We start from the raw sequence: 14,889 nt of genomic DNA, 5'->3' as shown, positions 1-14,889 counted from the left end.
AGATTTCCCAGTGTAAATTCCAAGAACAGATCAGTAAAATTGCTGTCAGTCAAAATATTCAGTGGTGCAGCTCTCCCTCAGGATCAGGTAATGGTACACTCTGTCTCTGCACCAGGTATCTGCACTGCTTCAGCTACCTGCTAGCTGCTGTTACGTGTGCACCAGTTGTAACTGCGGCAAATCCATGGGGTCGGGGTGTGACATCCTCCCAGGAGGCCCTGCGGGCCAGGGATATATTTTCTGTTTTAAGAGGGAACGAGATAAACTGAGCTTCCACTTCGTGTTATATCACAATGCTGCTGGGCCGATAATCTAGTGGCGTATCTTGCCAGATTAGGGAACTACATACATCGTATGAAAAACTTCTGTCTCCTTGTGAAAACAAGGGTATCTTGTTTTCATCCTGGCAATAGCCATCATTAAGAAAATAAGCTTAGGAGTGCTAACAGGAAGATAGAGAAAGGCAGATTTTGCATGAGATAAAATTAAAGGAATGAAAGTATTACTTAGATTAGATTTGCTTTGCTTTTATGAGGTTCTGGTCCATTCAGTGATGTCAAATTTCACAGCTGTCATCCCTTTCTCAAAAGAATTAATTGTAAATGGTTAGGCACGGGTATGTGTTTCCTGTTCTACAGTGTTGTATATGTGCAGAAAAAAAAGCACTTGAGAATGCTGTTACTTTCCCAAGATATTAATATTATAATTAAAAAGATCTCTCTCTTGTTGTTTTTAGCCTGAAAACATTATGCTTCTAGACAAGAATATCGCTGTTCCACACATCAAACTCATTGACTTCGGCCTGGCTCACAAAATAGAAGATGGAGTTGAATTTAAAAACATTTTTGGAACTCCAGAATTTGTAGGTGAGTGAGTGACCCGTTCCTTTGTCTCGTATTGCAAGTTCCGTGAGGAAGTTGAGACTTCTTTTCAAAGTTAAGAAGTGAGGGATAGAGGTAGTTTCAATCTCATTTGTATCAAGGTGACCTAAATCTAGAGGTTTACTTTATTTTTCTGGAATAGTCGAAAGATGCTTTCTATAAACCAGATGTGCTAATCCTGTGAGAGTAGGTTGCTGCCAAATAAATATTTAGAGATGTAAATTCAGGATTGAGATTGTGAAACCCTGCAAATACAAATTATAATTTTTTACTTGTGGCCTGGGGCAAGTAAGCTCTCTGCATTGTAGTACACGGGTACACAATTACATGGGTATCTCTGTCATTGCTTTCTAGATAAAACTGCCTCACACTGTATACCTGTTGAGTACAAAACCCTCACCTCCCCTTACTTTTTTCCACCTGATTCTCTTTTTGTTACTCACTGGTCATAATTCTAACCTGTCTCACTTGGATTTTAGGTTAATCCTACTCCTTTCTACTAGTTTCAATTAGAGGTTTTAGGGTTGGTTTTTGAGGGTTGGGGGGCGGGGATAGAATTGTAATTCATATTCCAGTTAAACACAACTGTTACAGACACCTTTTTTCATCTCGTTACCTCACCTTGGTCCTTTCTCTTGCATGCAGTCTTATATGGGGATGTTTTCCAATGAGAAAATGTTTCTTACAAAGATAATAGCATTTGACATGGATAGCAATGTAGTCTGGCGTGTAATGTCAATCTCTTGCCCCAGGGCTCTTTCTGACTGGCCATTAGAAACTAGCTTTAATGGCACCAGTTAAAAACAAAACAAAAGCCCAGATTCTTAGGGGTAACAGTATCCTTGGGAGGTGAAATAATTTGTTATTTGTTATAATTTGCACTGTAATTAGTGTATAATATCTGCTTCACCCTTATTCTTGAGTTGCACTATGGTCCAAGTTACTCTACATAATCTCTTCTGAACACCTGTGAACTTGAATTCCTATCAGGGCTATAACATCCTATAACTACCTTTTCTTTTCCCATCCCCGCTTTTTCCCTCTCAGTAATTCTTGACCCGCTACTCAATTCAGCCTGGTAAAGATTTGTTACCTCAGTTGCTGATGTTTGATTAAATTTTTCTTACAGCTCCAGAAATAGTAAACTATGAACCGCTTGGACTAGCTGCAGATATGTGGTAAGCTTTTAACGTTTTTTTTTCCCAGTTTGCTCTGAATAGAATCCATTCTACTGCAACAAATTAAAACCAAAACAAAACAGAAAACTTAAGTGCAGTTAATAACTTTGTTCTGTCTTTCAATTTTTTAATGCATCCTTTTTAATTAAAATATAAACATTTAATTTCTGCAAAATTACAATGAAAAACTTCAATCATGGCAGTTATAGAGTTAACAGTTTGCCACTGTCCACTGCAGAGGAGCACTCTTAAAAGAAAATACGTTCCTGCAGTGCTTGTGACAGCTTTATTTATAAGAGCACTGCATGCAGAGGAGACCTGTGTACTAATCTGATCTGCTGAGAAGGCAGGCAAAAGAGGTCACCCCAAATAAAACATCCTTGCTTCTATTTCTTTGTATTTCTGATGTGTACTGTATTAAATACCTGCTAGAGTAGAAATACATAAAGAGACTTCAAATATCCACGTTACTTGAAGTTATATGTAAAATTCACATTTTCCCTGAAACACCATTCTTTGAGATATTAGCAGTTATCTAAAGCCACGATGGCTCTCCTGCCTGTATAGCAGCTACTATTGGCTTTTTGATACTGTGTACATCAATTGCAGGCGTTCTACATGACCTGTATTCTTCTTAATCTCCTTTGTTTTTTAGGAGCATAGGAGTCATCACCTACATACTGTGAGTACAATAGATTCACTCCTGGAGAGGTGTTCTTAAAGCTCTGTTGCACTAGTACAAAACAGCTCTTCCCTTTAGTCATTTAAGAAAGGAGCTGCACACATGGGGTGGGCAGTGGTTTGTCTAATGGGCAAACGTTATCCTGCAGCCTTTTCAAGTTTAAAATAAGGGCTGAAAGAAGAGGGGCATTCTGAGCAGATGAAGAACAAATACCTCTAGCATCACTGGGCATTTCTGCTTCTTATGGGACCTCATCAGCTCCAAATGGTAGAGGATGGAAAAGCCCAAGTGTATTGGTTGCTCATAGAATGACTGTGAGCTACCAGTGTGTGGAAAGAATAGAAACAGAATGTGTAATAGTATCATTTACAAGGTGAGTTATTTCAGGTGAAAACAGGGAAGTTTTAATTTGCTTGTAAAGGCAGCAGTCTGGATTACTATGCATAAATATGGTCACCCATATTTAAAAAGGTGAATTTAAGCTGGGATAGGAGCTGAGAAGTTGACTCTGGGAACCGAGAATTCATCTTACAGGAGAAAAAAGGGCTTGTTAAAGCTAGTAAAGCAAAGGCTGGTTGGGAATATCATTGCAGTCAGTAAGCACAAGGGAAAAAAAAGATACTTTTTAGAAGAAAAGTGTGTCAACTGGTGATGAATAAATAAAAGTAGGAAATTATGACAAGCTCAGACTCTCAAAGAAATGAGATTCCGTGGGCATCCTGGGGACAAGCAGTCGAGAGAGTTTTAAGATGGATCTTGACAATTTGTGAAACTGCTTGTGTGACAATGGATACATGCAATGGAGGGACAGCACTCGTTGCTTCAAGAATCCTTTCCTCTGGTTTGATATGAGAATTACAGAAGTGGTCAGGGATCCTTGGACCTAACTGCTTCCATTGAAATCAAGCTCCTATGACTGCTGGGGAGCAGTACATGGTGGATACTGTATGCTTGGAAATGTCTCACCCTAACATCCCTACTCTGGGCTTCTGCTGTTCCTTATGACGCTCAGAGGACTAACTTGCCGCCAAACTTAAAGAAGGTGCACTCTAGTATTAGAGGGACTTGCACTACACAGCTCAGGGCTCAGTACAAGTACGGAGGCTTGAAGGGGAGGCATTGTTTTTTCAGTGTGGAAAATAAATGTACTGGAATTAAATCCACTCTTGGGCTATACCCAAGGCTTAGACCCCAAAAGCTGTAAAAAAGCTATGGTCTGAGAAATCAGATTCAGTGTAACAAATTCCCTTCTGTCCTGTGGTGCAGAAAAAGATAGGGATACTGGTTGAGCCCAAGCTCAGGTAAAGGGGTTTAAAATATTGTCCAGACCCTTGCTTTTTATCAGCACTTTGGTCTTCAGTGACACGTGTACTTGACAGGTCATTAAACGTTGTAAATTGCTGTTTATGTGTGTTCATAAATGATGAGAGGAAAACTTAGGAGTTGAAGATAAGCAGGTGGGAATACTTACCATGCGATTACAGTGGTGCACAGCCAGCCAGGTGCTCTCGAGGTTTCTCAATTGCATTGAGAGTTCTGTCCTGGGGGCAGAATAATGAAGTGGGTTTCTGTACTGTATCCAGTGTAGGAGATCTGTTTTACCTGGTTGGCTAGTAATGATTGCCGTAGTAATTAAGGTTGAAAATTGTCTCCCTACAAATGATCAGAAAAAAAGAGCATGCTTTTTATGATGGGAGGGGTCAGCTTGCTGACCACAGCTTGATATGCTGTGTACTAGAAATTTGTATGCCTTTAACTAGTATTGCCTGTTAATTTTAAAGCCTTTTGTTCTGAAGAATTCTGAATAAATGGGGTGTGTTTAATGATACCGCCTACTTTAGCAAACATGGCAGCAATCAAATGGATGCCATCATCAGGTGTAGAGACCAAAATGCCTACAAGTCCTTAATTCAGTAACCAGTGGAGTGATTCACTGGGTTGTAAGGGCGATGCCTCTATTACTGAGGTCTGCTGTTAGATGTTTACAGGCACTGAGTCAGGATATGACAAAAGTCATTTGCATTAGGTGTTAGGATTTGAGAATCCTCCCATTTCACAGACCTCAAAACTGAGTCCCAAAGAGGAGGAAAAAAAAAGAATTCAGAGGCAAATAGAGCACTGTTGGCTTTGGCTTCCAGCGAAGGGCCAGCAGGTGGAATTACAGCTGCTTCACAGCACAGTTTTGGGAAAGGGAAAAGAAACCAAGGCTCTAGGGCAGGTTTCCAAGCTTTAGTTTTGGAACAACGCTCGTGGTCTGTGGCGAGGTGCCTGGTTGTAGCCTTTTTTGTGGCTAACAGAAATGGAACAAAAGCTTAAGAGGGAGTATGTAAAACCTGTGAAGAAGTGAGATTGACTGTGGCTTATGGGTTGAAATTTACTGTATCAAAGACAACTGGAGGACCTCACTCATGCTGCCTTGCTGTGTCAGCTGCTTTGGTGTCATTGTATGATTGTAGAGGGAGAGGAAACACTTTATGCACTCAAGTGTTTATTCTGTGGGTAAAACAACATGTGGTAGCTGGGGACTGGGCTGAATGGCCCAGGTGGTCCCATCTAACTTTCTGCTTACCCCCAAACTCCCAGTCAACATGGTAGTGACAATACAGACAGGGTAAAAGGTCTGTTGAGCAGGATCAGGTAAGCAAGCAGTTTAGTATTCAAACCCTCAAATTAGATCCCAGGAGTTTGCTGTAGTCCTGTTTTGAGCCTGCTGCATCCTGAAACTATGCTATCAAAGCTAGACATAATAGATAAGCATAATAGCCCAGAACATTTTAAAAAAGGGATGAGATCAATTTCCTTGGTATAAATAACATTTCCTGTAAACCAGACTTTTGCAAGTCAGCATCCCTGTGGATTGGGGAGGGGAGGGAAGGCGGAGCAGGAGGAGTCTGCAATGAATCTGTTCTGACACTTGAGTTTTGTGGAGCAGAGGTAAATAGTCATCAAAGATGAAGGTCATCAATCACAGTTGAGAGATAGGCAAAGCAGGATGAAAGTTTTTTTCTTTCTAAGTAAAGATTGCTGAATAGCATTTTATGATGATGATGTCTCCATTATATCCTTGCAGTTGGAGCAGAGTGCCAACAGCATGAAATTTTGCATTGTTCAGAAACAGTTGGATTTCATTGCAGCCAAAGTCCTTTTGTTTGTGGATTTCTTTTAATGAGCAGCATGGCCCTACCTCTCTGGTGGAGTTGGCCCCTAGGCAAGACCACGCACCTGACTTCTGATCACACATTGTATTTTGGTTCCAGCTGAGAAAGGTCTCTTGGCTGAACCTGCTGTGCAGGGATCTTGTCAGCAGCTTTGCAGACAGAAAAGGAGTAGGGGCAAGGCTTTTCCTACCCGAAGAAAATCTACATAAACACTACTTTATCTGCTTGAAGCCGATGGAGGCTTCTGCCTGGTAGTGTTTGGGGGATAGAGACTCTCCTCAGCTGAAGCTTTTTCTAGTTTGATTAGCAATGACTTCAATGAGACACCTAGGAAAGGAGAATCTGTGCATTTCTGTCTGTGTGCACACATTGGTGCTGCACTAGAGACTTTCAAGATGAGTCTGACTCATAACCACAGATGCAGTGAGCCAAAGCTGGACCTGTTATTTCCCACGTGGCATGGCTGCTATAACACGAGATCCACAAATGTCCTGAGAGTATGTTACACAGTCACTGTAATTTCATTAGGGGACCTCTGCTGTTTATTTTTCCAATTAATTCTTCTTTCTGGCTTATCTAGGCTTAGTGGTGCATCGCCTTTCCTTGGAGAAACTAAACAAGAAACACTTGCCAACATCACAGCTGTGAATTATGAATTTGATGAAGAATTTTTCAGCAATACCAGTGACCTGGCAAAAGATTTTATTCAGAAACTCCTGGTGAAAGATACACGGTAAGTAAAAATTCAGAAAGATCCATTTGTCTCTAAGATAAACCTGGTGAAACGTAGCCTGACGAGTAATCTGCAAAGCTTTCCCTGCAGTGTGTATTGCCATTCAAGAGCCAGACAGGAGGCAAAGTTCTGCTGCTGTGCCCCTAGTTAATCACTGCACCCAGAATCCCTAACAAAAGGAACCAAAATCTCCCCAGTTAAATTTCACTTTCAGGACTGAATTCTCACCTGAGTCAAGCTGGTACAGAAGGTTGTAGGTGAAGGGCTGAAAATGGTGTGTAAAATCTCTAGTTCTGGGTAACTACCACTCCAATATTTCAGTCTATTATGAACTACTCGCAAGGAGGTGACATGATCCCAGAATATGCTCCCAGTGGTGCAAGGGCAGAAAAATCTTCACATGTGCTCATAGTGGAATTGTTCCTTAAGTCTCTCTGCATCTGTTGCAGTCACCTAGAATTTGCATGACAACTATGCAGATCCTTATTCCCAGTTCATAGGAACCACAGACCTTTTTTCAGTTTTTCTTGCTTTTAATAAAGTGCACACAGAAGTAGCATCTCCTTCCCCATAACCCTATTTGTCCTGGAGGGAAGTCAGGCCATTGCAGTTCTTTCTAATGGCTTCATTAGGGGAGAAAATAGGTATTAGAGAGAGAAAGAGGCAAGCTGTTTGGTCAAGATTTCTGCAAATCCTCAGGCCTTAGAATAGGTTAGAGTAGGTGGGGTTTGACAAGAGGTTTGCACAGGTCTAGCAACCTCCTTTTAAGAAAGGACAAGTCAGTGATATTGGTATTTGTCCCATGTACAGAGGCAGTCCCTGTGCAATGCTGTTTTTCTACCTTTGATTCTCAGTGCTCTTAATGCGCTGTTCACCGGACTGCCACAATGCAGAAGGAAGTTAGGATTGATCAGGTTTGATTAGGTTTGAAGTATTCTTCTCTGAAATGTTGCTTTCAGGAAACGGCAGCTCCTGCAGTGATGTAATACTGTGTTCCAAAGGACAGTTTTGATATAATTAATGTTGTATACCTTGATTCAGACAGTCGTATTAAAGGTGCATAGAAAGGATTTATTTTCTAAGCATGTAGGATAAACAAAACAAAGTAATGTTTTATCACTTTTTATGGAAGGATACAGGTAGATTTTGATCAAGTAAGAATTAAAATTGTGTGGAGTGAGGACAGCTCCTTACTGAAAACTACACACAAGCAGTATGCCTCACGGAGAAACATAACCCTGAAATTTGAGAGTTAGTCCTGGCATTATCTTGATAAATGCTTCATATGAAGCCTGGGAGAAGTGTGGGTCAATGGACTTGTGTACAAGGTATTTCTCATTCAAGTCTGTGGGGGTTTATTGTGTTGTTTTTTAGGAAACGGCTTACAATTCAGGAAGCTCTGTCTCATCCATGGATAACGGTAAGACTGAATAAAGAGACAGGTCTTGCTTTTTACCATGAGCAAAGCAGAGATAATACTCTTACTCTCATTGGTGTGTTAAGTGGAAAACTGTCCTCTAAGTACTTTGAGACACCTAGGGTCTCTATGAGATGCGCTGGCAAGAAATTGGTTGGGTCTGACTAAATCCTCAGATTTCTGCAAATGACTTCTTTTATTATCATAACTTTCAAAAAGAGGGGGATAAAGCTTTGATGTTTGTTGCACTTACATTATGCTACAGTAGACTGTGCTTTGCTTTTTTCTCTGTTTGCATGCACATATACTACATCTTGGGTTTAGTGCTTTCTTGAGTTGAGAGTTGACTACAGCCAATGTGGAAAACATAATTTCTCTCAAGATACAACTGCTGTACCAAGTGTGTTGATTTGTGTGTCTGTATATATTTTTTCATCATAAACATTGCTTGCTTTTGTGGATAAGTCTCTTATTGAAAATTCATTTAGCTAATCTCAGCTCGACTAATGAGGATGTTTGAAATTCAGTTTTTGCTCTGCATTGCACAAAACATTAACGGGAGTGTTTTGAGGATTGCTGGTTTTCCCCTTACAAATATTGATAGCTTTGAGACTGTTAACTGCTAAAAATTAACAGGAAAATAAATTGCAGCCCTGTTATTTACACTTATCACATCAGAATGAATGCACATCACTTGTCACATTCGTTTTTGGGTTTGTGTGTTTGGTTTTGTTTTTGTTTTTTTTTCCTTTTAATCAAATGCATGAAGGAAAATCTGTGGGAGCAAAGAATCTCCCAGCATTGTGGAATTTCAGGCTGCATCCTTTGTGTAGAGTTTCTGAATTACTGCACCGTCTTATAAACATTCAGTAATATTGGTTCCTCTGTCTGACGACTCACCAGCTGAAAGAAGAAACAAAAGTCCAAGAAAACAAGAAGGTTGAGAACACACAGCTGAAGACAAAACGCCTGAGAGAGTACACCATAAAGTGCCATTCGAGTATGCCTCCCAATAATACCTACATCAACTTTGAGCGCTTTGCCCGAGTAGTAGAAGACATTTCACTTATGGAACGGGGTTTCAGCACTTTGGCTGCATCCCATGATTCCTTGCAGGAGGATATTGATGCTCTGGTTTCCATTTATAATGAGAAAGAAGCTTGGTACAAAGAAGAGAATGAAAGTGTGAGGCACAAGCTGTCTCAGCTGAAGTATGAATACCGTAAAATTGAATCCCTGAAAAGACATCTACAAGATGATATCAAGACTGTAGGCGCTAGTCTTACAGGCATAACCGGGAAATATGCTGATCTGCAGAGTCAGTATGAATCTCTCAGTCAAGAACTTTCTGAGGAACTCAAGTGGATACAGGATTTAATGAGTAGTTTTCAACTGGAAAATGAAGCCTGTGTGAATGGAAACTTTGACTCTGTTTTCAACAAAGATATTAATGAATCGCTAATGGAGCTGTTAAATAGATCTCGCTGTGAAGAATTCCTTGCAGGGTTGAATCCCGATGTAGCAGAATCAAATCAGTAATGTTGTAGATCAGGTTGGGTGCAGGGTTTGCCACCTGTTTCAATGTACAGCAGGTTAAAAAGTTTTCAGTGCATAGATTCTACACAAAAACATCACCTAGAACTAAAATAGAAATTCTGAATGTATTGCATGAGATGCTGACCAAAACCATAAACTCCCAAGGGTTTGTACTGTTGAAGTTTTTTTCCCATGTTCAGTGTCTGAACTTACAGGAACTGGATTATTGCAGAGGTATGGACTCATCTAACCCTTCAGCCTTTTGCATTGCCTATATCATACTTCATCACGTATTACAGTTCCTGAAGATTACTCAGTAGCTAACTTGCAGTAAAGAGTAGGTCAGTCTGTACTTACTAGAAGCTGGGTGCCTGGAAACTAATAAAAATCTCCTGATAGCATCTTTGGTTGGATGAAGGAAACAGTTGTGTAGACCTGCTGCATGCAGGCAGCTCTATAGACCATATGAGAGCAATATTTGCAAAGGTTAAATCTGTCCTGTAAAACAAAGTAAATGGTGTAGTAATTTAACATTTAGCTAGTACTGTGGAAATTCTCTGTGAAATGGCTGCTGATGAAGAAAATTTAAGATTATTTTTAGGCCGGTTATGCAGGGTGAAATCTTTTACCATCAAAGGTGTTAGCTGTTGATTAATCCTTTAGTTTAAAATTAAGCTGTTTCCTGTCCTATACCAAAGAAATCCTATTCAAAAGACACAGTTGTGAACTTGTAATGAACTCATCAAATAACTGTGTATGTAATTTTACAGTGCAAATATTAATTTGTGAGTGATAAGTGATAACATAGACCTCTGGTTTGCTTTCTATAGTAAAGAAGATGACAAAGCTACAACTAATGTAATCTATGGTGTGGGATTTGAGACTAGTGTTCTTGCTGTGAAGATTTTTTTTCTTAAGTTTTAGAAAGTAAAAGAAAAGTTGGCCCAAACTTAAATCTTGCCCTGCTGTCTTGTATTTCAAAGAAGTCATTTGATTGTACTGTATTAATATGCACAGATGTACCCATCTCGTTTCTGAACACAATAAATAGTTATTTATCAGGATGCAACTGTTTCCTGATGGTGTAGTTAGTGACTGAAAAAGAGATGTCAAGCTTCTGTGTACTGAAAAGAGTTGCCAGCCTAGGTTCTGCAGCTAGTTTACAGCCCCTTTGCTTAGCTGTATGAATTTACTGCAAGGTGACTGTTACGCAGCTACAAGAATCAGTGAGATAGTAGCCAGGCATCCCTGCATCACTGCTCAAGTCCATCTAGAGTGGATCTTTATATATATATTAGAGTATGTCTTTCACTGCCCAGCCTCCTTCCTCCTTTTCCAGAAAAGATAATGACCTAACTAGATTGAACTGTTGTTGTTCATAACATTATTAAGAATAATGTTTCCTGCTTTGAGATAAAAAGATAAAAGCATTCTCTCATCCAATCTGTGTAGAGTACAGTGGACCCATCACTGCCATGTCCTCATAAAGACATGCAGAGGCTGGTGAAAATTCAGAGTTCTGAAAACAGTTAGTTATTCAGTAGGGGTATTGTTACTCCTGTCATTGTACTCGGTGGAGGATGGAAAGTGGATGTGTTCTCTGTGGTATCTTTCTTTGCACAAGATGTAAAATTTTCAAAAGCTTCAAAGTGGTGTAGATAGCCAGGAGATGTCCCTAGCAAGCTGGTGTTGATGGCTGGGGAGAATTGGGCTCCACTGTGACAAAATAGCATTGAGAATTTTACTTACGTCCATTTTTTTATTCTCTCAGAACGCTTCAGTCGTCACTTCTGCAGGTTCCTTTGAGCTGGAAGACCCATGAGATACTGTCCAGGGGAACCAGAACACAGGATATTTTTATGAGGGAGAGAGTTTTAATTCTTAAAAAGTAACTTAAAGCTTAGTGAGAGTTAATTTCTGCAGAAAAGACTCTCAAGAAAGAAAGTCTGCCTTCTCTCAGCCATGATCTCATATTCTCTGTTCACGTAGATTTTCTTTATGAACAAATGCACTGGCGTGATGAGAAGGAGCATTAAATGAGGCCACTCTGTTCCTGAGCGTGTTTGGGTGAGGTTAATATTGTTGTGACTCAGTCCTTGAGGCTAGTGCTCTCTGAGCTGAAGGAGGTCACTGACATACTGCTTTTGAGAAGATATTCTGATGACTGAGAAAATGACAAGGTCACTGGTTTGCAGGCTACTTAGAAATTGAGAGGCAGTTATTAACACTCTGGAGTACTGTAAAGTGAGCTATTTTGATTCAGCGATGGTTCTACTGCTGAAAGGGCACTCAGAAATTTTTCATGATGATTGTACAGCTGACATTTAGCCAGTGACCACTTCAAACTGATTTCTACTCAGTGTTTTGTTGCACCATGCTAGCCATTTGCAGCATGAGGAAATGATATTTAATGCTTAAATGTCCCAGTTTTGTTGTATGCAAATAGTGTATACATCTAAGTGAGAAAGAGGCCTAGCTGATAGCTTGGCTCCTTGAATTACTGCTGAGATGTCTGCACAAATGCTATACCTATAGCATTTGATGAAAAAAGTGAATTTGTTGTCTCATAAACATTAGCAATTATTTTGCTGAAAAAAATGTTTAAATCCTCACTGATGTGTTTTCCGTTCTCTTCTGGTACTCTTGCTTCTTCAGGTGTCTGGCTTGGTTGCATTCCAGTCCACTTCAGTATAAATATTTCTGGGTCATCCACCTCCTAGATATGCAGATCAGAACTGCTGCAATGGTTGTCACTTCATAAACTCCATACTCTTCAAAGGGTTGATTCCTGGCTTTCCTCTTTTCACTTTTACCAGATCTGGTTTTGAACTTTTTTCCCCTCAATCTGTCAGATACAGTTTTCTGGTCTATGCAAATTTTGGTGTGGTTTTGGAGTTGAAAGGAGGACTGTGTCAGGGTTTGCAGAACATCTGTTCCTTAACACCAGATTGGCATCCAAAAATTTTAGGCACGTGTCTGAATTCTGATATGTATTTTTTTTCGTCCTATTTTTCTGTACTCAGGTATTGCAGTTCTTTCCTCATATATTTATTGCCAGGGTATCAATGTCTTGTGCTCTCATACTCTGGGTATGGTTAAAGGACAAAGCCTGAGTTTGTTTCAGATATGCTGTAGCATGTATCCTCATCACTAATACTAAATGACAGCTAACTTTTTCCCATTGTATTACAGTGATGTCAGCAAAACGTACTGGAGTGAGTTTGATGGAATGCTGTGAAAATGATTAAGGGATTGGAGCGTCTGTCAAAGGGGGAAAGGCCGAGAGAGCTGGGATTGTTTAGTGTCAAAAAGAGAAGGCTTGGGGGGGGATATTCTCAATCTGTATAAATACGTGGTGGAATGGAGTAAAGAAAACAGAGCCAGGCTCTCCTCAGTGGTATCCAATGACAGGACAAGAGGCAATGAGTACAAATTGAAATAGAGAAACTCCATTTAAACATTAAAAAAAACCCAAGAAACTTGTTTACTAAAGGAGCAGTCAAACCCTGGAACGTGTTGCCCAGAGGGGTTGTGGAGTCTCCATCCTTTGAAACCCAAGTGGGACGTGGTCCTGGGCAAGCTGCAGTAGCTGACCCTGCCCTGAGCAGGGGGTTGGACTAGATGATCTCCAGAGGCCCCTTCCAAACTCAATTCTGTAGTTCCTGGTGAGTCCAGTGTTGACCAAAGCTGGTCACGGATTTACTTTTCTCGGGCCACCTTCTAATTTTGCTTGGGATCTGTCAATCTCAGACTAATTGCAGAAGATTACTTACAATGGCAGGTTACTTGAGCCTTCCTGAGATTTTGATAAGCAGACAGGGTTTTATTGACCCGCTTTGCGAGACACAGGAAAAGGGCTACTCTCTGGTACTAGTTTAATATTTGGGTTGTAGAGTACAGCTAGCGCTCTCTGAAGTTATTCCATATTTCACATTCACATGAATTCACATGTTCTCCATGTTCAGATCTGAAATGACTGCCTCAAACTTAGCTGTGATGTTTAAATCAGCCTGGTAAAAGAAAAATCCGTAAGAGCACAATTCAGAAAAGATGTGCTAGAATAAAATGAAGAGCCACATGCTGGAAGTTCGGAAAGGGCCCTCATGTATCTTTAGTTTTAAAATATCCTTGTAAAGGGCAAAATGTGCAAGCTTCTATCTGAAAATTTAGAAGGTAGCACAGGACCTAACTGTGATGATGCTGTGTTTAGTCCTGTTCTGTCATGATTTCTAGCAAGCGTGTGCAAAACCCCTGAGCAGCAGTGTGCTGCAGTGCTGTTGATGCGCTGACGACAGCTCCATCTCCTTTCTGTCAGGCCTCTGTGGAACCTTTTCATTGCTCTCCCAATGCCTTTCAGAAAGAGGGACATGAATAAAGGCCAGCTGATATGAGCTCAATCCAGAGAAAGTGGAGATGGTGCAGGTGTGCACTGAGAAGCACCTTAGCAACTTTACAAAGTGAAAGCATTGCCTTAGCACCCTCTTAGCACCCTTAGTTATGTGTCTCTGTTGTTTGGCTGTCCTTCATCCTGTCCTTTGGCTAGAAAAGCCGTTCCCAGACTTTTTGTTTGTTTTTTATGTGAATCATTATGAAGCAGAAGGCAGAAGTGGAGGCTGGAGCAAAGTCCGTGCCATGTGATACACCTTTCATGCCAGGTGGAGTGGCTAGAAAGGGGCAGCAGTGCAACTTCTCAGAACAATGTTGTGCGCAGGGCCAAGTGTGACCACTGGCTGTACACTAGTTTTAGGATTTTGTTTGAAATCAAAGGGGTCCTGTCCAGGCACAGGGTGGTCTAGATTTAATTATTTTTCTTCTGCTTTTACCTGTATGAATCCACAGCTTCCCCAGCCAGCATTCTTTTCAGCCAGCTCCAGAGCACATGAAGAGTCTTTTTTATTTCATGCACCAAAGGAAGCCAAGCAATAAAATTGCTCTCTTATCTTCCAGCCAGTGGACAAGCGACAGGCTTTCGTTCGGCAAGCATCTGTTGTTAACATGGAAAACTTCAAAAGGCAATATGCTAGAAGGCGATGGAAGGTATGACAGCGAGCCTTTAATCCTTCTCATGTAAGGCTTCCCAAGCCTGATGTGATCAGAGGGCAAGATAGAGCTTGAGTGTAAAATTGTAATATGCAGTAGATAAATGAAATGTGTTTGGATATGTCTGCACTGCATATGTGTGGTCAAATTCTCATTCTTCTCTCTCTCCGTAGCTTTCTTACCGTATTGTCTCATTGTGCAACCACTTATCTCGTTCGCTGGTGAAAAAGGTCCTAGTACAGGATGAAGGTTTGGTAGGTACAT

The 14,889-nt window shown here is 40.6% G+C and overlaps 1 protein-coding gene across 6 annotated transcripts in view; it reads left to right on the top strand.

Annotated features, from left to right (window-relative positions):
* DAPK2 (death associated protein kinase 2) overlaps positions 1-14,889 on the top strand; it is a 53,816-nt gene that overhangs the window by 35,705 nt on the left and 3,222 nt on the right. For 4 of the 6 annotated variants that reach the window (XM_076348410.1, XM_076348407.1, XM_076348409.1 and 1 more), the window contains exons 5-10: positions 737-866; positions 2,011-2,059; positions 2,715-2,741; positions 6,480-6,632; positions 8,007-8,052; positions 8,953-10,540. In XM_076348410.1, coding sequence (XP_076204525.1) covers positions 737-866; positions 2,011-2,059; positions 2,715-2,741; positions 6,480-6,632; positions 8,007-8,052; positions 8,953-9,588 — 1,041 coding nt within the window. In that variant the 3' untranslated portion in view covers positions 9,589-10,540. Of the gene's footprint in view, positions 1-736; positions 867-2,010; positions 2,060-2,714; positions 2,742-6,479; positions 6,633-8,006; positions 8,053-8,952; positions 10,541-14,532; positions 14,623-14,798; positions 14,880-14,889 lie in introns of those variants that run through there. The other 2 variants (XR_012996203.1, XM_076348411.1) reach the window with 1 other exon arrangement.

The sequence above is a fragment of the Aptenodytes patagonicus genome, chromosome 10 (assembly GCF_965638725.1).
Source record: "Aptenodytes patagonicus chromosome 10, bAptPat1.pri.cur, whole genome shotgun sequence".
NCBI classification, from domain to species: domain Eukaryota; kingdom Metazoa; phylum Chordata; class Aves; order Sphenisciformes; family Spheniscidae; genus Aptenodytes; species Aptenodytes patagonicus.
The sequence above is the reverse complement of the archived record's forward strand: the minus strand, read 5'-3'. Positions and strand labels throughout refer to the sequence as shown.